The sequence below is a fragment of the Equus caballus genome, chromosome 2 (genome assembly GCF_041296265.1).
Source record: "Equus caballus isolate H_3958 breed thoroughbred chromosome 2, TB-T2T, whole genome shotgun sequence".
In the NCBI taxonomy this organism is placed as follows: Eukaryota; Metazoa; Chordata; class Mammalia; order Perissodactyla; family Equidae; genus Equus; species Equus caballus.
Genome location: NC_091685.1, coordinates 25,592,817 through 25,617,282, shown reverse-complemented (window position 1 = coordinate 25,617,282; position 24,466 = coordinate 25,592,817). Strand labels below are relative to the sequence as shown.

The window sequence follows — 24,466 nt, the reverse complement described above, 5'->3', positions numbered from 1 at the left end:
CTTTGGGCCAAAGGGCCCAGAGGGGAACGCTCCACCCCCAGCAGTGCCCAGCCCTCTGCGCAGCCCACATACACGATCTCCAGGCAGCGGCCTGGGCTCTAACAGGCCTAAGTCATCATGCACACCAGAGCTGACACCGATACTGTGACTTCGCCCCAGGCTCAGCAGATTCACCCCTCCCATAGGCAGCATGCTGGGCTCTGTAAACAGTAACAGTAACAATAATGGCAACAGTGATAACAATAGCCCACACTTAGAGAGCACCCACTGTATGCCAGGCCGGCTTCTAAGCACCATGCAGAAGAGGCAGGCACTACTATTGGCCCCATTTACAGGTGACGACACTGAGCACTGAGTCTGAATATCTTGCCCAGGGTCACGCAGCTCGGCGGCGGCAGAGCTGGGGTTTGAATAAAGGTTTGCCTGCTGAACGACGGACACGACAAAGAAAGGGATTAAGTCCAGCTGTTGGCTGCCACATATGCCCAGCTTCATGCTAGTTGCTTTCAATATATTATCTCATTTAATCCTCACAACAGCTTCCAAATATCGACCTTATTGTCCACACTTGCATGCGAGGAAACAGGCTCAGAGAGGTAGAGCCATGTGCCCAAGTGCACACAGGGGGTCCACTTGACTCCACGCTCATACCCTTCCCACTCTTCCAAGCTGAGAATAAAATATGGATGCGCATCACTAGAATTCAAATGAGGAGGGAGAGATGACCACAGGCTGTAGGAACCAGAGGAGGATGATTTCTCTTCCGAAAGCTTCCTGGACGGGGTGGGGGCCACGTCGTGAGCTGGGCCTTGAACGGATGCCCCCATCACAGCAGGCTTCGAGTGGGGCCCAGTCCTCTGCTGGAAGCTTGAGGCAGTGAGGCTGGCCCCTCCACCCCATTTTATAGTTGTGCAGCCTGCAGCTCTCGGGCATAAGTTGTCTGAGGTACCGCAGTGAGGTGCCGGGCCTCGGGGCACCGTCCCTGAACTGTCTGGAAATGAGGGGCATGAGGGGGCGGCTTGGAAGGGGTGGCTGAGGAGGAAAGACACGCACTCCCCAGATCAGCGTCATTACATAGTCTGAGACTCTGGTCATCGTCTGTCTCCCCAGGAGACTGTAAGAGCTCTGAGGACAGGGCTGGTCTGTCTCGGCAACCTTCCATCTACCAGTTCCAGGGCAGACACTCACGAAAGTTTAGGGCCGGGAGGGAGGGAGGGGGAGAGAGAAGGATGCATAGGATTTTATGCCAAATCCAGGGGCCTTGACTCCAGCCCACCCTAGAACCATCAGGACCCTGTCTGAGTGGCATATTTTAAGAGGAAGAAATTTCTAGAAGAAAGACTGGTGGGACACGGAGAGGTTTCCCTTGAGGAGGGATGTTCATGACCGCGACACTCATGCCTAGGGGCCATCCCACAGCAAGGGGGCAGAACCCAGCGCGCCCCCGCACAAGAATGATGACCGGAGGAGGGAAACACCGGAGAGGCAGCTTTGGGCTGAAAATAAAGGACTTCTCATCAGGCAGTGGCCCACTGCCCCAAGATGCACCAAGACCGCCACAAGAGGTGTGCTGCGTGGGCAGGGACGTCCCCTGCTGAGGCCCCAAAAAAGGGATTTTACACCCAGGGCCCAGGGATGGCTCTAAGGCCCTCCCAGCTCTGTGACCCTGGGACCCTGGAGAGAGTCTGTGGTTCCAGGCCCTGGAGCTCCTCCCGTCCCCAGGTTCTGTTCTGTCCCGACACCACCATCCAAGACCCCGTGAGCTGAGGCAGACCGTGCCAGGCACGTTGCTAGATGCTCTTTCTCATGGAATCCTGGCCACAGTCCATCTGGGGGCTGTTGTTCATTGTTATCCCACTTTACAGGTGAGGAAATTGAGGCTCAGAGAGGCCAAGACGCTTCTCCAGAGTCAGAGCTGGGACACGTGATCTGGCCTTGAAAGCAGGCCTGTGAGACCGCAGGGCCAGCCCCCTCGGCTGGTCAGGCTCCAATATCCTGTGGTCCTGAGATTCTCTTTGTGGCCTGAAACCACAGTTCTTCCCCCAGGAGTGGACCATAGGGCCCCCACAGCCTTGGCCCCACCCAACCGCAGCCCCCACCCTAGCCTTCCCACAGTCAGCTCCGTGGTTTCCCGGAACACACTCAATCAACAGCAGCTTTCACCACAATGATTCCCACGAGGGGCTGTTGGTCAGTTCTCCTTGCTTGCTTCTCAATTTCTTCTAAAAAGGAAGGTGGCTGAGGCCTAAGGGGGGCCGTGGGCTGTCCCTCCCCAAATGATCTCCATGTTTATCTCACACTCTGGCCACAAGACATCGTTTCAGTTTAATTTTATTTCCTCTTATAAATGGGCACAGCACGGGAAGTGTTAAAAAAGAAAAAAACGAACAAAAAACAAAAGAAAACAGTTCCTTCACAAGGTGGGGACAGGTGGCCCCCGTGGGACAGATGCCTGGGTCTCTTTTTCAGTCTTTTTCCTCTGCTTTTCCTTACTTAAAGTTTTGGCCATGAACTCAGGACAGGTATGGTTAATAAACGGGTTACGGGGAGAGAGAGGGCAGGGAAGGCCTTGGGGAGGGAAGGACAAGCTGCCACCCACCCCAGGCCGGGTTCTTGGAGGGCTCTGTACAGGAGAAAGGATGCACAGGAGGGACACTGTCTTCAGGGGGCTCTCTGGAGCCACGCTGCCTACGAAAAATATTTACATGCATTTGCCACGCTGGGACCGGGGGGCATTGAGCTGCCAGGTGGGCACCTGGGAGATGCCAGGGCTGTCAGTCCTCAGACGGCAACTCCGGGGCCCAGTCTCGGCGTCTCTGTAAATCTGTACACAGTCTGTGGGCTTCTATTTACAGGCTGGAGGCCTAGGAAGCAGGTCCAGGGTGGTGGCTGTCAGAAGAAACGCAGGAGAGCCGAGGTGGCGGCCACTCCTGCCCCGAGAAGCAGAGATGAGTCTGCCCCCTGTGCCCAGGGCCCCAGCCCTGGAGGACTGGACAGATGGCTTTGCCAACCCCAGGGGGGTCCAGCCTGGGCACCCCAAGCCACTGCCCGCAGACCCGCCCGGCCCAGCCCTGGCTACCATCCACCCACCTCCAGCGAACAAGGGGACCAGACTTTCAGGATCCGTATCCCCTCCGGCCCCCTGGGGAGACAGCCCGGGTTCCAGAAGTCACAGCTGGGGGTGGGCCCAGCCCCCAACTTCCTAGGCCCCAGCCCACCTCATGCTCTCCCATAGCCGAGGCCCCAGAGATTCACAAGCTATACAAGCTCCTCCTTTGGAATCAGCCGTGCTTCCAGGAAGTGCCAGGGCCCCAGAGGACCCCCTCCCCAGGAGCCCTACGGAGTCTGGGGACCTGCATGGGCAGCCTTGCACACATCACACAACGCGTCAGGCAGGGTGAGGCTCCACACCCACACTGTACCTACGAGAGCGCCAGCTCGCCCTTGTAACCGACCTCGCTCTCTTGCATCGCCTTGCCTGAGCTGGGCTGGCCGGACTGTGTTAAACTTCATGAGGATAAAGCCTGGACATTTGTCTTGGGTCCAAAGCTCTATGAACAAGGCCCTCGGCCTCGGCCTCATCTCTCAAATGCTAAGGACACAGACAAGAGGCCAGTGCCAGGAGGCGAAGCCCCAGGCCCCAGGTTAGAAACCAGCCCTCAGGATGCAAGGAGCCAGGCCTGCTGGGGCCAGGCTGGACCCAGGCAGGCCCTTCCAAGCCCACTCCAGCCAGCCTAAACCCAGCTCATCCATCCTGTGCTGGACCCACCCCCACCACAGGCTCCAGCCCCAGGCAGAAGCCGCACCCACTGCTGGGTCTCCTACCCTGTCCCAGCATCCCTGGACTGTCCGGGTCCTCTCTCCTCTATGCTCCCTGGTTTCTCAGCCTCGGCCTGCCCAGGCCTTCTCACCTTAGCTGCTGTCCCCACGACAGTAGCCCACCAGGGGGCAGGGGAGAGGGAGGCTGGGACTTTGGTCTCCCCCATGCCCAGCCCTTCTGCTCCAGGAATGACTGAGGCCAGGCCACGCCAACAGATCCTGGGCCCAGGAGGCCTCCTCCCACTCCCTCCCTCCCAAAGGCTCGAACCGGCTAGTCTCAACAGCATCCAGGCCCTGCCAGGAAGGGCGCTGGGCCTGAAAAATGGAGCCCAGCCTAGAAGCAGGACAGGTGGAAGAGGCAGGCCGTGGAAGCTCCCTGGAACCTCCCCCTCACTATCTCAGGCACCCCCGCCCCTTCCCCTGCACAAGTCTGTTGCCAGGGACTCTTAAAAAGGGAACAGAAATAAAACCTGGGTTCCTGACTTTCATGTGGGTTGCGGGTGAGGGGTCAGGGTGAGCCCCAGCCAACCACAACTCAGACCACAGCCCTGGGCTCCAAGGGCCCCTGCTAAGCACTCCCCCACAAAAGAAGATTTGCGACCCCACATTTAAAATATCTACGGAAGTGGCCCCACTTGCAAGGGTAACAAGGAAGGGGGAGGTGGGCCGGGGCCTGTGACCCCCCAACCCCCGCCTGCTGTCGGCCCTCGGCCTGGGGCAGTGCGGCTGGACGGGCTGCAGCCAGGAGAACCAGCAGGTGGTTAGGCCAAACGAGCGGGCAGGTGTCCTCGGGTGGGGCCCGGGGTGACCCCAGGGTGGGCTGAGGTGGGCCTGGGGCCAAGGGGAGAGGGTGCAGAGGGCCCGGCGGCGGGCCCCCCTCACAGGCACTTTGGAGACTTGTGTCCTGGGAGGCAGTCAGCCCCTAGCTCAGAGCCAGAGGGGGATGCAGGGGAACCAGGAGCCAGACCACATCCGCCCTCCCCACCCACGGCCTTTGGTCCTGGGAGGCCCAAGCCCCCTCCCAGCCCAAGGCCAAACTCCAGGCATCAGCCTACAGGGCTCCCAGCTAGTGGGGACTGGCCCCCAACCACCCCTCTGCAGGCTACAGAGGGGAGGAAAGCAGGCAGGGGTGACGCCAGGACGACCGGAGGGCAGTGCCCTGAGGGGGCTTGTGGCAACATCTCCCCACCCACACTTTCCTCCGGAAAGGGTAAGTGCCCCCATCGTCCTCCAGCGTAAGAGCGGGTTGCACGAGGTGAGAGTGTGCATCCACACGGGATTGTGTCTGACACGCTGGGGTTGGTGACAGTGCAGTTGGTGTGGGCGTCATGGTGAGGACTGAGTGTGACAGGGCAGCTCAGGGACCCAATATGGGCTGATTGTTCCGGCCTGACTCCACCCTCCCCAGGAAGCCTGAAAGCTGGAGACGTGTCGGGTGCCCGATGACGTGTGGCGGGGTGGGGGGACAGAGAGGGAAGCAGGCCACACTGTCACCGCTGGGCAACAATCACTAGTGACTTGCACTGTCATGAGCGTTTGGGGTGCGTGAGAAACACATGAGAATAAACATCTTTGGAAGAACGTGTGTGTGTCTGTAACACGTCTTGATTGGCTGGATGGCCAGGATTGAGCATGATTTTGTCACTGCACGCTGCTGTCTGTGTGTGTGACCAAATGTGTGACCGTGTGGGAGATGGTGTCTGTGCAGAGTCCGCTTGCGGGAGGCAGGTCCAAGCAGCCCAGCTCCTCCTCACCGGGGGCTGCCAGGGCACCTCTGGGAAGCAGATGCCTCAGGGGCAGACTGGGAAGGAAGTGAAGCCTGTGGGTGCATGTGTATCAGGGGGGTGAGGGGAGAATGACCCCACAACCCCAGAGAGGCCAGAACAAAACAGGCTGGCAAACAAGGGCTACCCTCTCACCCAGGCAGAGAGGGGCCCTGGGACAGGAGCAAGAGGCTGCAGGGTCTCGATTTCACGGGCTGAGCTTGCCAAATGCTTGTCCTGGAAACCAGCCTGAGGCCCTCTCTAGCCCCAAAAGGAGACCTCAGCCAGCCCTGTGGCCCGGGCCAGCTTGGGGCTCAAGCCCCACCCCTTCTTCCACCAGCCAATCAGGAGCTTCCTTCCTCCTGTCCATCTGACATGAGGTCCTGAAGCCCCAGGCTGGTGGGGGGGGATGAGAGATGAGCTCGTAAGGGCACAGTCTGGGGCAGATGGCAGCGCCCTCTGTCCCCTGGGGAAGATCTGTGTGAGGCTGGCAGTCTGGGCAGAACTGGGCAGGCAGGCAGAGATGAACCAGGGCCAGACTCCATCCCTGGCCCCATCCCAGGCCAGGGCTGGTGGGACTGGGCTGGGGACAGGGCAGAGGGGTGGCGCTGAGGCTACGGGGAGGCACAGTGGCTCCACTAGGCGTAGAACTCCTCCTGCTTGTCAGGCTTCTGGTATGTGACGCTCGCCTGCTTGGGCTCCTCCAGCGTATAGCTGCCTTCATCCTTCTTCTTCATGCGGTAGATGAGCAGCGTGACCAGGAAGGCAGCGAAGAGGGCGCCCACCACCCCGCCCACAATCACAGCTGCAGAGGAAGAAGGCAGAGGTCAAGGGCCAGAGGCAGGGTGAGATGAGCTCAGAGCCTGGGGAGAGGGTGGAGGGTCCTGGGGGTGGGGGCAAGAAGGGGGAGAGGGCTGGGGGTCTCGAATCTGAGTCTGGAGTTGGAGTTGATTCAATACTATGGGTACTGGCTGTCATTTATAGTTCCACTGTGGCCTGGCTCCGTTCTAGTTGCATAACGCACGCTAACTCATCAAATTCTCAAACAGTGCTAATAAAGGAGGTGCCGTGGTCCTCACCAAATGCCAGATGCCATCAGTCAGAAGATGCCCCAGTATTTTATACATGTCAGGAAAGAAAAAACTCTAACAACTAAACTATGACACATCCCAACTACAGAAGAGTTAACATACGAACAGATGTGCACTGAGAATTAAGCGCAAAATGATTATCCCCCCAGAGGAGGAAAAGGGAGCCTGAAGAGGGCAAAGCCCTGCCCAAGGCCACACTGCTCCTGAGGGGCGAGTAGGGTTTGGACCACGAGTCCAGAGACTCCTCAGGAGATGCGGCCAGGGCAGGTCCTCAGGCTGGCATCACGGGTGGGGGCAGGTCAAGCCAAAGGATGGGGTCAGAGACTAGGATCCACGGGGTAAGGTCCAGGAGGAGTCAGCCAGCACGGCCCAGAGAAGCAGGCATCAAAGTCAGAGTCTGAGGAGGGGTCAGAGGGCACTGAGGAAAGTACTGGATGTAGGATGAGGTCAAGGTCAGGCCCTGGGATGGGGGAAGGGTAGGGAGGAACCAAAGGGTGGGTCCTGGGGTCACGTCCCCTACTTTCCTTTCCTAGGAAACTAGGCTCCTAGGAACGTCCCCCCGACCCCCCTCCTGGGTTCCTAGAGGACAAACTGAGGCCCAACCAGCTGCCCCACTCTGGGCTCCTCCCAGGCTTACCTACGAGCACCTCCTTCCGCTCCAGGATGCTCTTCTGAGGCAGCTGAGCAGCCGAGCTGCCCGAGTCGATGGCATTGTCCAGGAGGCCAGGGCCCGGGCGGGCACCCTTGGGCAGTGTCCCAGGTGGAGGTGATGGCTTGGCTGCAGCCCCGCCCACAGCCACCACCTCATTGGCTGTGTCTGGTTGCGTCGTCTCTTCCTCCGGTAACTCAAAGTCCCCGCTGGGCCCCCCACTCACTGGCACCTCTGTCTCATCCCGGATGGTGGTCAGGAAGGACTCTGGAGTCGGGGTCTGTAGGGAGGGTAGCATGAGCCCAGGAGCCAGGCCCCAACATCTCCTGCCACAGGGCAGCCACACACACACACACGGCCCCTACCACCACTCCACTTCCCCGGGGGGCTAACACTTACTAAGCACTCACTGTGTGCCAGGCACTGTGCTAAGCACATTAGGGGCATTTTCCCCTCACCGTATCCCCATGAAGGGAGTATTATTACCCCCAATTTACAGAGCAGGAAATAGGCTCAGAGAGGTTATGTGACTTGCCCAAGGACACACACCTAGTAAGTGGTAGAAGCAGAACAAAAATCCAGATCTATCTAACTCCAGTGTCTGTGTTTCTAACCACTACACCACACTGCCTCTATTGTCACATGGCTATGTCCTCTCCCCATCCCATCTCCATCATTTCCCCCTCCAGCTGCTGTTGAGGCACTGCCAGATGCAATGTTACGTACTTGGGCCTGGGATAGAGGTGAGTTCCTAAGCCTGGAGGTCAGTCCAGGAGCACAACCTGAAGAATGTGATGTCCCCTGGGGGCAGGTGCCCAAGGAACCAGCCCCGTGACCACGAATCTCAATGGCTCCCACCAAACGGAGGCAGGACCAGAGCTAGGCTCGGAGCAGGGATGCAGCCACTTCACGGGTAGGCAAGAGCAGGTGGGCCCAGTGTCCGGGCTGAGGAGAGGCCACGCACAGAGACGGCACCAGCGACCTGGTCTCCACGCCCCAGCCTTGTCTCCCCTTCCTGCTTGGCTAAGGCTGTGCAACGCCAGGCTGCCCCAGCTGCTCAGAGGAGCTGAGGGCTGGGCCTGCGGCCTGCTGGGACTGCTGCGGAGTCAGAGGAGGCGACGCCCACCTGAAGGCGGCTCCACAGCCTGAGGGCCCCCTGCGAGGCCGCCAGTGAGCGCTTTCATGCCCCATCACTGTCTCCACGTCCCTCCTGGCCCAGCGTTCCCAGCAGGGACCAGGCTGCTCCTCCCATCTCCTTGATCCCATCCATCCCCAGATGCCTGACATCTCCATCCTCTTCTCTTCCTTCCCCCAAGCCCCACCCAGACTACCCCAAAGACACACACGCCCCGGCTCTGGAGTCGACTGCCGGGTTCAAATCCTGAATCTGCCATTGCGGCTGTGAAGCCTCGGAAAGTGGCCTCACCTGTAGAAGGATGACGGCGGTGGTGCCCCCCTGGGGGGGCCTGAGGGAGAGAGGAGATGGCACAGGGAAAGCGCTCGGCACTGACCTGCCACCCGGGCAGCATCTGCAAACTCGAGCTCCCAGAATTCTTCTCCTACAGCCCGCTCTGAGTCACCCTCAGACTAATAATAACAACAATGACAACCACGATGATGATGACGATGACAGCAACGAGAGTGAAACTTTGACTCTCGCCAGGCACTGCTCTAAGTGCTTGGGATGTGTCAGGAAACTGAAATCTCACTATGATTTGTATCCTATTGTTTTCTCCTTTTCACAGGTAAGGAAATGGAGGTATGGAAAGGATCGGTGACTTCCTGAAGTCACATGGCTAAAAAGCAGCAGCGGAAGAAGTCTGCCTGGCTCCTGAGTCTGAACCGGAACACACAAGCCCTGGCCCTCCCCCTACCAACACACACACTCACCCAATTCTTTCTCCATCAGCGTCTTGTCCCAACATCCCAAGGCCCAGGCCTGGTCCCTCTTCCATCCCATCCGTCTCGACCTCTGAACTCGTCCTGTGACTCGCCCCCTGCCTTGGCCCTCCGGCCACATGCCTCTCTCACCCTCCCCAGCCCTGTCTGGCTCATCGGCAGAAGAGCCCGGTCCTCACCCCTGCCCAGCTCCATCCTCCCTAACCCAGCCTCCTCTGCCCCCACTCCCCATCCTCTCCCACCCCACTCACTCACCTGAGCCACCTCCGTGGGTCCAGGGGCAGTGGTCCCCAGGGGCAGGGTGCTCCTCTCAGGAATGTCAGGCTCCTGGGTGGTAGACGGCCTGGGAAGGGCCCGTGGCCTGGAGGTAGCCGTGCTGACCAGCCTGGGTGTTGGTGCCTCTGTGTCCAAGACGGCCACCGTGGTGGGAGGCGAGGGCACTGCTGGGGTGGTGGCCCGGGCCGTGGCTGCCGTGGTCAGTGGAAGAGGCAGAAGCCTCCGAATGCCGGTGGTCCTTACAACAGAGGTGGTGGCCGTGGAAGGGGGAGCCGCGGGGATGCTGGGGGCAGCGGTGGCCACTGTGGCGGGCACTGTGGCGGCTGTCGGGGCCCCTGTGGTGGTGGCAGCAGTGGTAGCCGTGGGAGTGGAGATGGTGGTGGCTCTCTGGCTGGGCTCTTCTGGGACCTCTGTTACCACTGGAGGGCTGGTGGCGGGCTCTGGGGTGGGGCGCTCAGAGGTGAGCTCTTCAAAGGGGGTGCCCACAGGCTGGATGTCCATGGTGGGCAGCACGGCGGGCGTGGTAGACACTGCCAGGGCCGCATCTGGGCTGAACCGCATGGCTGTCTCTATGCCCGACTCCTGCTCGAAGTCTGAGGGGGTGGGGGAGAGGAGAGAGCTGGGGAGCTGGGTGATTGTGGAGGGCATGAGGACCCCAGGTAAGCAACAGCCATCAAGACTGGGGACTCCCAACCCTCACTCTGCACAATTTTCCCAGGACAGGATGAGGGAAAGGAGGAAGGCATAGTCTGGCCAAAGGTCACCAGGTAGCTGATGGCTGATGGATGTTCCCCAGCTCCTCACTGCCTAGCCAAAAACGCTTCTAGGGGGGCCACCTCTTCCAGGAAGTCTGCCCTGACTATTCCAGCCCACTTAGGCTGGAGCTTCTAGCAGGCTGAATCCAGGCAGTGGTAACTGAAGGCCTGGTGGCTACAAATCTCGCTGGAGGTTGAGAGGAGCAGGAAAGTGGCATCCAGGGAAGAGTCAGACCTGGGTGCACCCTCCCATGAGCACAAGGGTTGGGTACATTAAGGTTGCCCCGGAGGCACAGGGAGAGGTCCAGAGGGAGAAGGAGCCCTTCCTCCAGGGGAATGCTTGAGCAATCTGGAGGAGTCAAAGCAGGACAGTGCAGGGACTGGGGAGGAAGAGAGAAGAGAGAGAGAGAGAGAAGCCAGAGCCAGCCCCGGGGCCTGAGACAGGCAGAGGAGGGGTGGGGGAGCCAGGGAGGTCTGAGAGCAGAGACATGACCCATTAGAGATGGATTTTGTGAAGATTAACCCACAAGAGGTTTAAAGGAGTGGCTAAAAGAGGGAGAGTAGAGGCAGGGGCAGGAGGAGGCAGGTGGCCAGTTCCACGACACGTAGACCTCCTCCCACCTCATCAGACCTGTCCTGTCCCCTCACTGGGCTCAACCTCAGCACACACCCCCTTTTTAGAGCTCCCTCTCTGTGCCAGACCCTGATATCTTATGCTGAGGCCGTCCAGAGGCTCTGAGAAGGCACATTTATCACCATTCACAGATAAGAAAAAAGACACTCAGAGAAGGAAAGTGGCTAAAGGTGGCACAGCTGTTAAGTGGAGAGGCTGAGATTCGAACTGGTGCACCTCCCTTGTCTCACTACTCGGCTGGCCTCTCCCAGGACCGGGCAGACCCACGGTCCCAGGCACAACTGGAGGCACCTGCCCTTGTCCATCACTGCCCTAAACCCGCCCTTGGCCACAGCTGATTGGACCAAAGGGGGGGGCACCTGACCCAAGCTGGACCAATCAAATTGTCTCTGCTAAGGATCAGCCGCTATGTTGAGAAATGGCTGCTAAGTTCGTCCAAGTGGTCGGAACAGTACTGAAAACTGGGTTCCCCGAACAGGCCAGCGGTCTGCAGGGAGACCCAAGCGGTGCGCACAGAGACGCAGAGACAGAAACCGTGGGGTGCTGGGCGTCCTGGGCTCTGAGGCCTCAAGGCCGGGGTTCCAGCCCCAGGAAGATGCCGGCTCCTGCTCCCTGGGATCGCAGCCCCGGGTGGGGCCCTCGGGCAGACTGGTAGTGCCCACACGACCAACACGCAGGGAGAGGGAAGGGGAGGTACTTACAGCCCGAGCCCGACCCCGAGTAGAGGTCGTCCAGCTCATCATCCGGGAAGGGGTCGTCGTCCCCGGAGCCCTCAAGGTCCACGGGCCTCTCGAAGTTCTCGCTGCGCCAGCGCTGAGCCTGGGGAGGGCAGAGTCGGGCACTGGGCTCAGCGCCTGAGGCCTGCAGCCTGGACAGGCCCGGAGGGAAGACAGACACGCTCACCGGCCGAGTGACAACAGAGGGACGGCATTAGGTGTGGCCTCCAAGTGGGTAAAGAGCCAGGGGGGGCCTGATTACCACCTCCCACCCACCCAGGGGCCAGGGTAGCGGCCCCAGGTTCCTGCTGACAGCCACCACCGCGGACCCCTGGTCACTCCCCCATCCCCTGATCAGAACCGCTGGGAGGCAGAACAGGGTTTAGAGCCAGAATGCTGGGTTTGAGTCCTGGCCCCATCTTTACTAAATGTGCAACCTGGGGCAAGTTACTCAGTCCCTCCGTGCCTCAGTCGACTCATTACTCCTAAGCAGATAGTACCGGCCTCACCGGGTTGTTGTGAGCACACGGTGTGTTCATACGTGTACAGTGCTGAGCAAACCCGGCAGGCAGCAGGTGCTCAGCACAGGTCAGCATTCCTCTCCCTGTGGCCAGCGTCATCAGCTCTATTCCACAGGGAGAACTGGGGCCCAGTTGCCCCAGGTCACCAGAGAGCATGTGATGCTTTAAGAGTCAGACTCGGCCAGGGACCCGAAGTGTCACATCTCAAAACCCAAAGGCAGGGCAACTCATCCCACCACACAGACAGGAGTCGGGGGTGGGGGAGGCTCTGGGAGGGAAGCTCCTTGGAGGAGGGGGTGAGGGGAGCAGGCTCCAGGCCCAGCCCTGGGTCCTCCCCAAAACAAAAGTCAGCACCACCCCCCCACCCCGGAAGTATCTCATTGCTGAGTCAGCTGAGGGCCCAGATGCCACTTCCGCTTAGGCCATGAGGGTCTCCAGGGGGGGTCCGCAGGGGTGAGAGGGGCTTCTCCCAGGGTCCAGAGTCAGAACCTAGGAGGGCAGGGAGCTGGGGCTCCTGGGTCCAGACTGTCCCTCCCCACTGCAAGTCTGGGCAGAGAGCCAGGACTAAGGACGTCCAAGGTAGGAGTGCAAGCCCCTGGGAGGGGCAGGCACTGCTGGGCCCCCAGCCACACCTTTGACCCTGGCTCCAGACTGAGCCCAGCCACGGTCACTGCCCCCTGAGAGCCTTCTGGAGGAAGGTGATATTCACTCCTGGTGCTCAGATCTGAAGGACTAGCACTTGGGTCTTAATTGAAATAATGAAAGGCATCTCAAAGAGAGGGAACAGAATATGCAAAGGCTCCGAGGTAGGGAAGTGCAGTCTGTGCTCTCAGAGCTGGCCCTGCCTGCCCTCCAGCCTCACCCAGGGTCCCTCTGCACCCCTTCAATTACTGGATTCTAGCCCACTCAGGCCCCTTTCTGTTCCGCCTGGGTCTCTCCTGCCTCGTCCACTCAGGCTGTTCTCTCTGCCGAGAACACTCTCCCCTCCCATCCTTCATCCTCCAAATTTTGCCAGCTACTCCTATTCCTCTCTCACTTCTTTCGAGAAGCTCTCCTATTTTGATCTTTCAGAGCATCTTGTGAGTCTGAATTCACATCGATCACTACCCGTGATCTGTGTGTGCTTAGGCGTGTACTTGGTCAGTGACCGCCCACCCCCACTAAGCTCCACCACCACGGAGGCAGGGCCGTGTCTGCACATGGTAGGTATTCAGGAAATATCTGTCAGGGAATGGAGTTGGGGTTGGAAGATGTGAGTAGTTCTGGGCAGGGGCAGGCTGGTGCTGAGGCTGCGGAAGCCCCACTACAGAGGGCTTGCCGTGTCCCACTGCCACTTTATCTCGGAAATTGGTCATTTTTCATCCTGACTGCACATCAGAATATTGTGAAAACTGAGCTCAGCGGTTCAGCAGGTCTGAGGCGGACTCCGAGCATCTGCGCTGTCTGACCGACGCGGGGAGCCATGGAAGGTATGTGAGCAGGAGAGGGACCAGATCGGCATTGCGCTCTGTGCTCAGCTTCTCACACCCCGGCCCCTGACGGGCCGCCTTTTGGAGTCAGCGCTAGAGAGAGGATCCCAATCCTGGCTTCCTGCCCCAGCCTCAACCACCTGCTCCAAAGCCCCACCCAGCCCCGCCAGGGCAGGAGGCCAGGGCAGGGAGCCAGGAGACTCACCCCCCCCCACCCCCGTTACCACACACACAGACACACACACACACACACACACACACACGGTCTCAAAGTAATGAATTAATCAGTATTTACTTGCTACCAGTGAGTCATGGAGTGGAACAATTAGTGTAATTGCTCCCGTGACTAATTGCTGGGTCTTCCTCCCTTTTAGACATTGCAGGAGCTCAGAGCAGCCATCATCCGACTTTCCCCAGCTCCCACCTCTGCCCCTACTACCAAGAAAACTGAATCCCAAGCCCCTGGCGAGGGAGCTCGAAGGCTCCTCATCCTGCCAGCCTCCAGAGCCTGGGCCCGCTGGCGGCCATGGGAGACTTTCTGCTTAGTTCTGAGACAAGCAGCCTGAAGCCAGAGACGTGCAGCTCCTGCTCAGAGCCACACAGCAGGACGGAGACTCAGGCTCCTGCTCCTGGACGGGGCCGTCTTCACGGTCTCGCCATCCTTCTGGGCAGGCCAGAGAGTGACTGGGAGACCTTTATCTGGGAGGAGGAGTTCTAAGAAGTCTGTGGTCCCCGGGGACCCCCAAAGTGGAGTGGACCTGGGGGCCAAAATAGGGAGTCCTCATGATTCGTCAGTGACCAGCGCCACACCCCAGCCCCTAACACCCTGCTCCCAGAAAGGCCTGTACAAATCCACAACCCCCCAAGCCACACAGAGCCTTGAAATGATGTAACAGAGACTCAGAGAGAACACACACACACACACACACACACACTCTGACACACACTCACCTAAAGGCAGCCAGCATGAGGCCCCCTGGGTTGGCATGCCTTTGGGTGCAAATAGGCACGTGCACTGGGGCGGGCCCTGGGTGGGGGCGCACGCTGTGCAGCTCTGAGGCTCAGAGACGAGTGTGGAGCCTCCTGTGAACCCATCAGCCTCCACTCAGGTAGCTCTCACCTAGATACTATTCATCCCCAGCTCAGTAGCCATCGACATGACAACCGTTACCATGACGACCATCTCCTCCATGCTAAGGACCAGGAGCTCCAGCTCCCCACAGAGATGGGGGGGCAGGAGAGGGAGAGATGGTGGAGGAACAGAGAGGATGAGCCGGAGGGGGGAGGGCAGAGACACAGGATGAAGAGGCAGGGACACAGGGAAGTCAGGGTCAGAGGGGCATGGGGTTGGAGGGGGTGGGTGGAGGGAGGACTTGGTGCGGGAGAAAGGAGAGAATGTGAGAGTAGGAGGCAAAGGGAGAGAATTCTCTCACATCTTAATTTAGCCTACCGCTCATCAAACAAAGCTGGGGAAGGGGCCACCGCAGTGATTTTCCAAACCTGCATCCAAGAGAACATTCTTTCCAAGTAACAAGCAGACCCCAGACGGGGTTGGGGGGGGGAGAGCCAATAACCCAGTCACCCCTCAACTCACCCTGAGAAGCTTAATGCTGGGGACACCTGCGACCTGTGGGGGTGAGGGACGGGGTGTAGAATGCCATCATGCCCAGCACCCCCCAAAGCCGGCTGAATGTTAGCTCTACCCCTCCCTGGGCCAGCTGGGGGGCCAGGGCTCAGTGGCCCCCTCCCAGGAACACAACAGAGGCAGTGCAGCTCCCAGGGGGACAGAGAGGAGAGCAGAGGGAGATGGGGGCAGGGAACTCAGAAGTCACAAAGTGCCAGAGGAGGATGGTGACAAACAGCCTTTGACCCCCAAACGACCTCTCCCATTTGCATAATTCCATGCATAATGAGCATAATTATCCATACCATTCCCTTAAAGGAGAACTGAATCCAAGTGCCCCAGGACCCTGCAGCCTCCCTCTGACCCTCACTGCGTCCCCTCCAGGTAAACTCACACCTTCCCACGCATGATCAACACACCCACACACCCAACACACACACACACACACACACACACTGCAACTAACAGACAATCCAGCCTGACACCCTCATGCACACACTACATATTCCAGCATACATACAGCCACGCCCTACAAAAACACACACACCCAGCACATACATACACACACCATCACGAGTAACATTTGCCAACCCCAACCTGTGCACCCACCTCAGCTCACAGACAATACAGCCTGGCACAAACTGGCACGTGCTCACCGGTCTACTACACTCCTGGCTGCACACACACACCTAGGGTATGCACAGACCCACAGCTGCACCCTTCTTCTCACCTAACGCCGCCCCCCGCGGCGCCCCAGGCCAATGTCGGCAAAATCTCATAACCACATGGGTGGCACACCCCGACCCATCCCCGTGTCCAAGCGTGTTCCCTAAATCATACCTCACCTACACATTCCCCACGGCAGGGCCACCCCCGGACCTGGATGCAAACCTCACAACTTGTAGACACGCTCTTCTCCCGCCTGCACCCCCGATACCCACCGCACGCAGCCTCGGGGCGCAGGCCAGAGAGCGCACCGACCGCCGAAGCCCCGGAACCTTCCGCTCCCTGCCGCACCCCAGGCCTGGGAGCAGACCCCCAGCTGGAGGCTCCCCGAGCAGCTGCTGAAGAGCTGAGCTCCCCAGGGGAGCCACCGAGGGTCCTCGGGGACCTCTGCCCACCAGGCTGAGGGGCTGCCCAGGTTCCAGCCCCCCACTTTAGTCATCACAGCCTCCCAGGGTTTTATTGCCGCATCTCACAGAGACAGACGCTGAGACAGGAGCACGGGTCCTCAGTCTCCCGAATCCTCACCCTGAGCACTCCAAGGCCGCACCCGACCCGCGGCTCGCCCAGGCCTCCTACACCTGTGACCACGGGCCCCCTCACTCCCTGCATGACCTCAGCTCAGATCTAGCCACAGCCCTCCACACACGCCCAGGGTGCACGCACGCCATACACTCTAGCACATGGCGAACACACCGGGTGCTTCCAAACAGCCACTCCACCCCGTGCCCCTGCACGGGCACCCACCACGTAGTACCACCCTCCCACTCTCGGAAGCCCAACAACGGGCCTCTGACACCTGCATCCCCCAGGCCCCTCCCTCACGCACACCATGCACACGCACCATGCACACTCCCTCCCAGGTACATACAAGCGCACACACAACACCGGAGTGAGACGGGGCATCCTTCCCAGCGGGCCGGCACGCCCCTACCACTGTTCCTCACCACCCCCTCACCACCACCCCAGCTTGAGCTGACCCACAGCCCCACCCCAAAGAGGCACCCCAGGCTCCCACAGGGGTCAGAGAGCCCCCCTCGCCCAGCACCCCCCCCAGCTGATCCTCTCCGTAGCGTTTTCAAGCAGCTGGGACGAGTAAGGGACCCAAATCAGCAGGACGTCAGGGAAGTGTCCTCGCTCCCACAGCCCCCACTCGGAGTTGGGGGGGGGCCTGTTGAGGTAGAAAGCCCAGCCCCCACCACCTGCTCTCCCCCATCAGGAGAAACAGGACAGCACAGAGGTTAAGCCAGAATGACTCGGCTCCTCCCCTTATGACCCGTCCCGTCAGACATCAGCCAGGCCACTGAGTTTCTGGGCACCTCAGTCTTCTCATCTGTAAAATGGGGGTGATGACAATAGCATGTAGCTCCTAGAGCCACCACGAGAATCAAATAAGATCACGCAGGTAACTGGCTGAGCGCAGGTCCCAGGCCTTAGAGCTGAATAACTATATGCAGCCACAATGACTAGGAGTTCCATGTTAGTACTCCTATCACTATTCCTGAAGGCTCCATCTCATTTAAGCTTCGCCACCCCCATGAGGGAGGCAGAATCAGGATGATCACACTCACGCTGCAGATGAAGCTATTCATGCCCAGAGAGGCCAAGTGGCATTGCCAAGGCCACACAGCAGGGGAGAGGGCAGAGAGAGAAAAAGAGAGAGGCTGGGGGAGTGGGGAGAAAGGGCGAGTTACAGAAACAGACACAGACACACAAATTAGGTCAGCTGGCAGGGGGCCAGGAGCCTAGCACCCCTGTGCGGTGCTAATCGTGCCGCAAAAGCTAAGAATAAAATCAAGTACAATTAATGCTGCCCGAGCTTCCTTTGCCCATTAGCCAGACTAGGACTCCACTCTCCTGGTCACCAGAGGCAAGGTGAGCAGAGGCTGGGAGCCCAGCTTTAGGTTCAGACAGTCTTGGGTTCAAGTCCAGCTCCGCTTACTTGCTGGGTGACTCTGGGCAAGTTACTTAACCTCTCTGAGCCTCTGTTTGGAAAAATGCAGACAATAATAATACACACTTTATAGAGCCGTTGTGAGAATAAAGTGAGATAATGCACCAGAAGTAGGCAGTTGCCCAGCACACAGGTGGCGCTCCACAGGCATTCATTGGTATTACTGTGGCATGTTTCCCACCTCAGGTCCCACCTTAAGGCAAAACTAGGCCTGAGTGACCACTGAGTTCAACTGTCCCTTCTTACAGATGTGGAAACTGAGGCCCAGGGAGGGGGAAGACTTGCACCATCCCACCCCCCAATAAGAGTGGGCAGTGCCGGGGAATTAGTCTTCCAAGGAACACTCAGAGAGGTAAAGTGATTTACCCAAAGACACACAGCCTCTTAACGACTAGCTCCTGGAAGCAGGGTGGTCTCAGCAGAGCCCTCTGGATCCCTACAGGGCCCATCTCCAAAAGGCCCTCAGGCCTGTGAGAACTCAGTGCCCCTCACGCTCACCAGCTCCAGCCCGGAGACCCAGAGCGTCAGCACAGGAATGTGGGCCGGAGCCAGGCCCTGGGCAGCGGGACAGCCGAGGGGGACACACAATGGGAGCCTGGACCAGGAAGGGGGCCGCCTCGGTCTCCGCCCCCCGCCCGTCCACAGCTGCCCTGGCTGGGAACCCAGGACCCGCCACATTCACTGGCTGCTGGCGGGGTGGGGGGCACGAAGGCTGCATCTGCTGGGGAGGGGGCGGCAGGGCCCGGGGCCCAGAGAGCAGAGGGCCTGGGGGAGGAGGAGGTGAGCAGAGGCAGAGTAGGCCAGGCTGAACTCGACAGACCTCCCCACCACAAATATATCAGCGAGGCCCAGACGCGACACTGGCTGACGTGCCCTCCCACCAGCCTTACTCCACCCGCCCCCAGATCTTCCACAAGGGCAGCCGGGAGGGCAGGAACACCCGGGGCCATCCCATCTCAGCCAACTGCTCTGCCAAGGACATCCCGGCCCCACGCCACACTCCACCCCCAGCCCCAGCCCGGCCCCTCCAGCACCTTCTCCACCCCCAGCCCCGTGCTCCCATCGTCCTGCCCAGAATCCCCATCCCCATGGCGGCACTGCCCCATCCACGCCCGCCCCAGGGTGAGAGCAGGCAGCGTCCCAGCTCATGAGGCCACAGCCTCTGACACCAGACAAGTCCCCTCCCTTCTCCACACTTCGCTGTCCCATTTGTAAGTGAACTGTCGAGCTGGGTGCTGTAAGCGTCTTTCTGACTCTGACTCTGGGCGTCCAAGAATTCAGCCCTCAGGTCAGAGAGGGCTGGGCCGTGTTACTTATGAGAGAGAAAAAGTGGAAATAACCTACAGTCCCAACCCCCGGGCACTAGTGAAATAAGTGAGGTCACACCGTCGCACGGAATATTACACAGCTGTTAATCACTGTGCTCACGAGTCCGCACTGTCTACTCAGGTCGTTGAAAGGCAGAAATGCCCAACCCAAGGCTTTGCTTTTTTTGTTTCAAAGACTGTTTAAGGACATGGAAAAATGAGCACACAGCTGTCAGGAGGCAATAGGGCCCAGCTGCCAATCGGACCATCTCAACGGTTCTGTCTCAGCACCGGGGGGACCCCGGGCAGGTACTCCACCCTCTGGGCCCAGCTTTCCTCATATACCAAGACAACAGTGCCCACGTCGTGGGGTTCACGGAGGAGATCCCGAGTGCCCACCCACTGACAAACTGCTCGATAAATGTTGGCTGTTTATACTATTATCATCACTAAGTTTAAAAAATAGGTTACCAAAAAAACTATGTTGAACTTGCTCCTGTTTTAACAAACTCACTTCCAAAGTGAGTTCGAAACACTGAATTCCACGAAACGTTCCAGAGGCTCTCTCTGGGCCGTGGGGCCACAGGGTTTTCATCTTTCTCTCAGGACCTGTCTGTATTTTCCCAACTTTCTACCATAAACTCAGGAAACTTTAATATCAGAAACAGCACATGCTTGCTGAGTCCCCACCCCTGCTGTTCTCCGGCCTGTGAAGCTCCACGGCCCCCCGTTCTGCCGAGACCCCAGTGGGACTGTTCCTGAGGAACCAGAGGAGCACATGGCGACCAACAGAGAGGAGTCTCCGAAGGAGCCAGAGCTGCACACAGCTGCACCTCACCGCAGACGGGCTGGCTCGGCAGGCCCGCTCCCTCCCTGGCCATCAACCGGGCTGGCGGCCACAGTGGCCCACGGCACCCAGATGCCTCACCCGCCCACGTGCTTCTCCCACCCGCCCGGGTCCTAGCACCACCATCCCTGCTGGTCCCAACTGGGGTGCGAGCTGGCCGCCCTACAGCTGCCCACCTGTCACCAGCCTCCTCAACCCAGGGTGGGGACACCGCTGTCACCCCTCCATCACTTCCAGCCACCTGCCCTCTAGCGTCACCCTCTTGGCCACCCTCACACTGCTCATTTATTCCTGTCCCCACGCTCCTGCCTGAGAGCAGGACCACCCACGGAGGCCCCGTTTCCAGACTCAGCGACCTACTCTCCCAGCTGCCCTCCCCCCACACTCCTCCCACACCAAACCCTTTCTGGTTCTGGAACCGGCGGGGCTCGTTTGGGCCTTCCCCTTGCTGTTCCTGCCTTCTGAATACCCTTCCTATCTCTGCCTGGCCAGCACCTACTTGATCGGTCAGGACAAGCAGTATTTGTCAAGCACCTACTGTGTGCTAGGTGCTGTTCCAGGCACTCGGGGTCCCACGATCAGCGGAACAGAGATGTCCTCATGAAGCTCGGTCGGCTCCAACCACACCTCCTCTGCGAGGCCAACCACCTGCCCGGTCTGAATCAGGAGGTCCCTTCTGGGGACTCCACCTCCACCGTGCTGTTTTATGGGGGAGGAGAGGCCCCCAACCATGCTCCTGTCACTCCAACGGGCCCTTCCTACCAGGTCCATGGATCCAGTGGGCCACCTGGGAAGCAGGTGCTCGTGTCCCCATCTGCCCATGAGGAGACTGAGGCTGTTAAGCCACCGGTTGGGGGCGCAGCAGGATTTCAATCCTGGCCTCACTGACCCCAGACCCCGTGCTCGGTGAACTCTTGAACCCCCAAGAACGCATGCGGGGACCCCAGTTTGTGACACGACATTCATTTCACTGGCGCATTTCCAGAGGAGGCCTGGGGCCTTTCTGTCTCTTAACATGAGCAACAGCGAGAGTTACCACGGAGGGAGCACTCACCATGTGCCAGGCCCTTTATAAGCACACTGCCTCATTTTTCCTCACAGACATCTTCCCGGTGAGGGATTATCACCTCCATTTTACAGATGGACAAACCAAAGTTCAGAGAGGGGAAGCAACTGGCCCAAAGTCACACAGCAATGGGCCAGATTTGAACCCAGGATTAGCTGAACCCCAGGACCATGCTCTTTGCACTGTAGTGCACACCTACTCCCAGGCCCCACCAGTCTCCCCCACCAGAAGCCCCTCAAAGGTGCGGCAAGTGTCGGAGTCCACACACCACCCCTGTCCCCCTCAATACCCTGCACAGAGCCAGACAGACAGATGGACTGAATGTCTGGGAGCGAGTAGAAATGGAGGACAGCTCCTGCTCCCATGACAGGTGGCCCAGCTCACATGAGCAGCCCCACCCGCCACCCTGTCCCTCACTAGCAGGTGCCACTGGGACTGAGCCTCCAGGCTCTGCGAGGGTCCCTGTAGCAAGGGCCCGCCCACTCCTGGGGCTGTGAGTCTCCAAGGACGACCTGGGTGGGGGTTAGGTGTTCCAGTGCTGGCTTCCAGAGAGCCCCGCTCAAGCCCTCCACCCGGCGGGCCTCAGTGCGCCTCCTAGAGAATGGGGATAGCGATCCCCAACACAGAGACCAGCTGTGATGGCGCTGTGCAGTTACTAGGCAGCCAGTAGATGCTGGGATGTGACACAGTGTCCCTACTCAAAGCTCACCTCCTCCGAGAGGCCCTCCCTGACCACTAACTGCACCCAAGCGACCTCCCCACCCCCCACCCCTCTGACACACTAGGGTGGTGTCTCACAGCCCCCACAGCCTGGGAGGGGCTTGTTTACTTACTTCCTCATCTACTGTCTGTCTGTCCCCCGCACATGTCCTGGGGGCCGCCATCAATATCCACTCAGTGACTACTGAGAATGGGAACCCCCCTACAGACTCACAGCACCCACCTCCCACCCCCATCACCACGTGATCCTGGGCAGGGCCCGTCCTCTGCCTCAGTCTCCCCGTGTGTAACACCAGGCGGTTGGACAACCATTCCCTCTGGTCCCTCCAAAATCCAGAGAGGACTCCGACGGGAGCTGGGAGGAGGGAAGAGAAACTGAGACTGATCTCAGCATACTCCATCATAAAGACTATGCAAATTATATGCAAAAACATGCAGATTAGCGGGCTCCCAGTGGAGCCTATGATTCTGGCCCTTTATCACCAGGCCGGGGTTGGGAGGAAAGTAGCATGTCCTGAGCACCTACTGAGCACCAGGCCCCTCGCTGATGGAGCCAGGTGAAATGTGCCTCCTTACTCCACTGACCCAGAGAGGCCAAGCGACTTGCTAGAAGTCACAGAGAACCCAGCTAGAGAGTCAGGACGGAGTGGGGGGGGCCAAGGCAGCTGGGAGTAGGGCCTGGGGGGGCAGGGCCGGGAGAGCAGATAGAGGCTCCAGGGCAGCGTGGCTGGTTCTCACCCCCACGGACCTGAGGGAAGGCAAGCTCCAAGGGCACAGCCATCTTTGGCCTGATCGCAGGGGCCACTTGAAGCCAGGTGAGAGGGTTCCAGGGCCCTCACCAGCCCTGAGCCTTGGCTGGGACCCCAGAAAGTGAACAAAGGTGAGACAGCCCCACTCTGCCGGCTGTGCTGGTACATCCTCCCCAAAGCCTCGCCAGGCGCATGCCAGCACACAGCCTGAGGACACACAACACACATACCCCAAACGTCCCCAACTGTGTGCGTGCGGCTGTGTGTGTCCAGGCCCAGCCTCCTGAGGAGTCAGGCTGTGGTCCCCTCGCCCTCCCGTTGGCTGGGTTATTTATAACCAGCACAAACTCACACATGGCAGAGACTCGACTCCCCATCCCCCCGGGACCATCCCACGGGCTTCTGAGCTGCCCCACTTCGAAGCGATGGAACGAGTCAGACTCAGGTAGTATGAGACAGGGGCCTCCAGGGCCACCACCACCATCACCCAGGTGGGAAACTGAGGCACAGAGCAACAAGTCAGACAAAAAACCTGGAGGAGGGGCTGGCAGAGACCCCAGAGGCCTGCCTAGGGCCACACTTGCCTCCAGGGCTGCCTCCAGCCCAAGATGACAGTCTGTGAGACACAGGCGAGGTGGGGAAGGGGCAGAGCAAGGCCGAAGCGCTGACCCTCATCTCCCGAGTCCTGGCAGGCAAGTGGGGCCTCGCCAGGAGCAGGGGCTCTGAAGCTGACTGCTCGGTCCAAACCCCAGCACTGGCCCTCAGCAGCTCTGTGACCCTGGGCAGGTAAGTCCACCTCTCTGAGCCTCAGTTTGTTCTCCAACAAAATGGGCAGAATAATAGTACTGACCTCAAAGCGTTGGGAGAATTAAATGAGATGATACAAGCGGGCTGTTAGCCCAGAGCCTGGTTACCTCTCGGCTGGGTGACCTTGGAGTAAGCTGCCTGGCCTCGGCCTCAGTTCTCCCATCTGCAAATGGGACCACAAGCCTCAGCACACACAGACTCCTCTCTCTTTTCCTCTGTTCACAGGGGGCCCCATGACTCCAGACCACCCCCAGATTACCCCCTGGATCCTCTTTAACCCCCATCACTAAGCACTTGGAGGTTTTCAGACATTGTGCCACTGAATCTTCTAAACCACTCCTCAAGGTGTAAATTCTGCTCCCAGTTTTGTGGTGAGCACCTTGCCTTGTCAAATATAGATGTTCTATAAACATGTGAGGGATGAATGGATGCAAGAACAAATGTGATCAGAAAGTTGGAAAATAACAAGTGTTGGTGAGGATGTGGGGAAATCGGAACCCTTGTGCACCAGCGGTGGGAATGGAAAAGGGGCCGCCCACAGTCTGGCAGCTGCTCAAAAGGCTGAAAACAGACTGATTATGTGACCCAGTCACTCTACTCCTAGGGTATGACCCAAGAGAAGTGAACACGTGAGTCCACACTTTTTCAAAAAACAGCAGTATTCCTAATAGCCAAAAAAGTGGAAATAACCCAAATGTCCATCAACTGATAGATGGATAAATAGAAGGTGGTATGCCCATACAATGGAATATTATTCAACAAAAAAAGGAAATGAGGTACGGACACCTGCTACCACATGGATGACGCTTGAAAACATCCTGCTCAGGGGAAAAAGCCAGACACAAAAGACCACACACTGTGTGACTCCACTTACGTGAAATGTCCACAATCAGCAAATCCACACAGACAGAAAGTGGGTTAGTGATGGTTTCATTGGGAAGAAACGAGGAGTGGCTGCTAATAGATACAGGGCATCTTTCTGGGGTGATGAAAACGTATAAAACTGGTGATGGCTGCACAATTCTAAATATACTAAAAACTATTGAATGAGATACTTTAGATGGGTGAATTGTATGG

At 58.8% G+C, this 24,466-nt stretch overlaps 1 protein-coding gene across 1 annotated transcript in view; it reads right to left on the bottom strand.

Annotated features, from left to right (window-relative positions):
• Positions 1–2,315: 2,315 nt before the first annotated feature.
• SDC3 (syndecan 3) overlaps positions 2,316–24,466 on the bottom strand; it is a 38,248-nt gene continuing 16,097 nt past the window's right edge. The window contains exons 2-5 of the mRNA XM_023634750.2: positions 11,588–11,705; positions 9,477–10,090; positions 7,311–7,602; positions 2,316–6,387 (exon numbers count right to left, since the gene is read on the bottom strand). Of these exons, the coding sequence (XP_023490518.2) occupies positions 6,221–6,387; positions 7,311–7,602; positions 9,477–10,090; positions 11,588–11,705 (1,191 nt within the window). The 3' untranslated portion in view covers positions 2,316–6,220. The remainder of the gene's footprint in view (positions 6,388–7,310; positions 7,603–9,476; positions 10,091–11,587; positions 11,706–24,466) is intronic.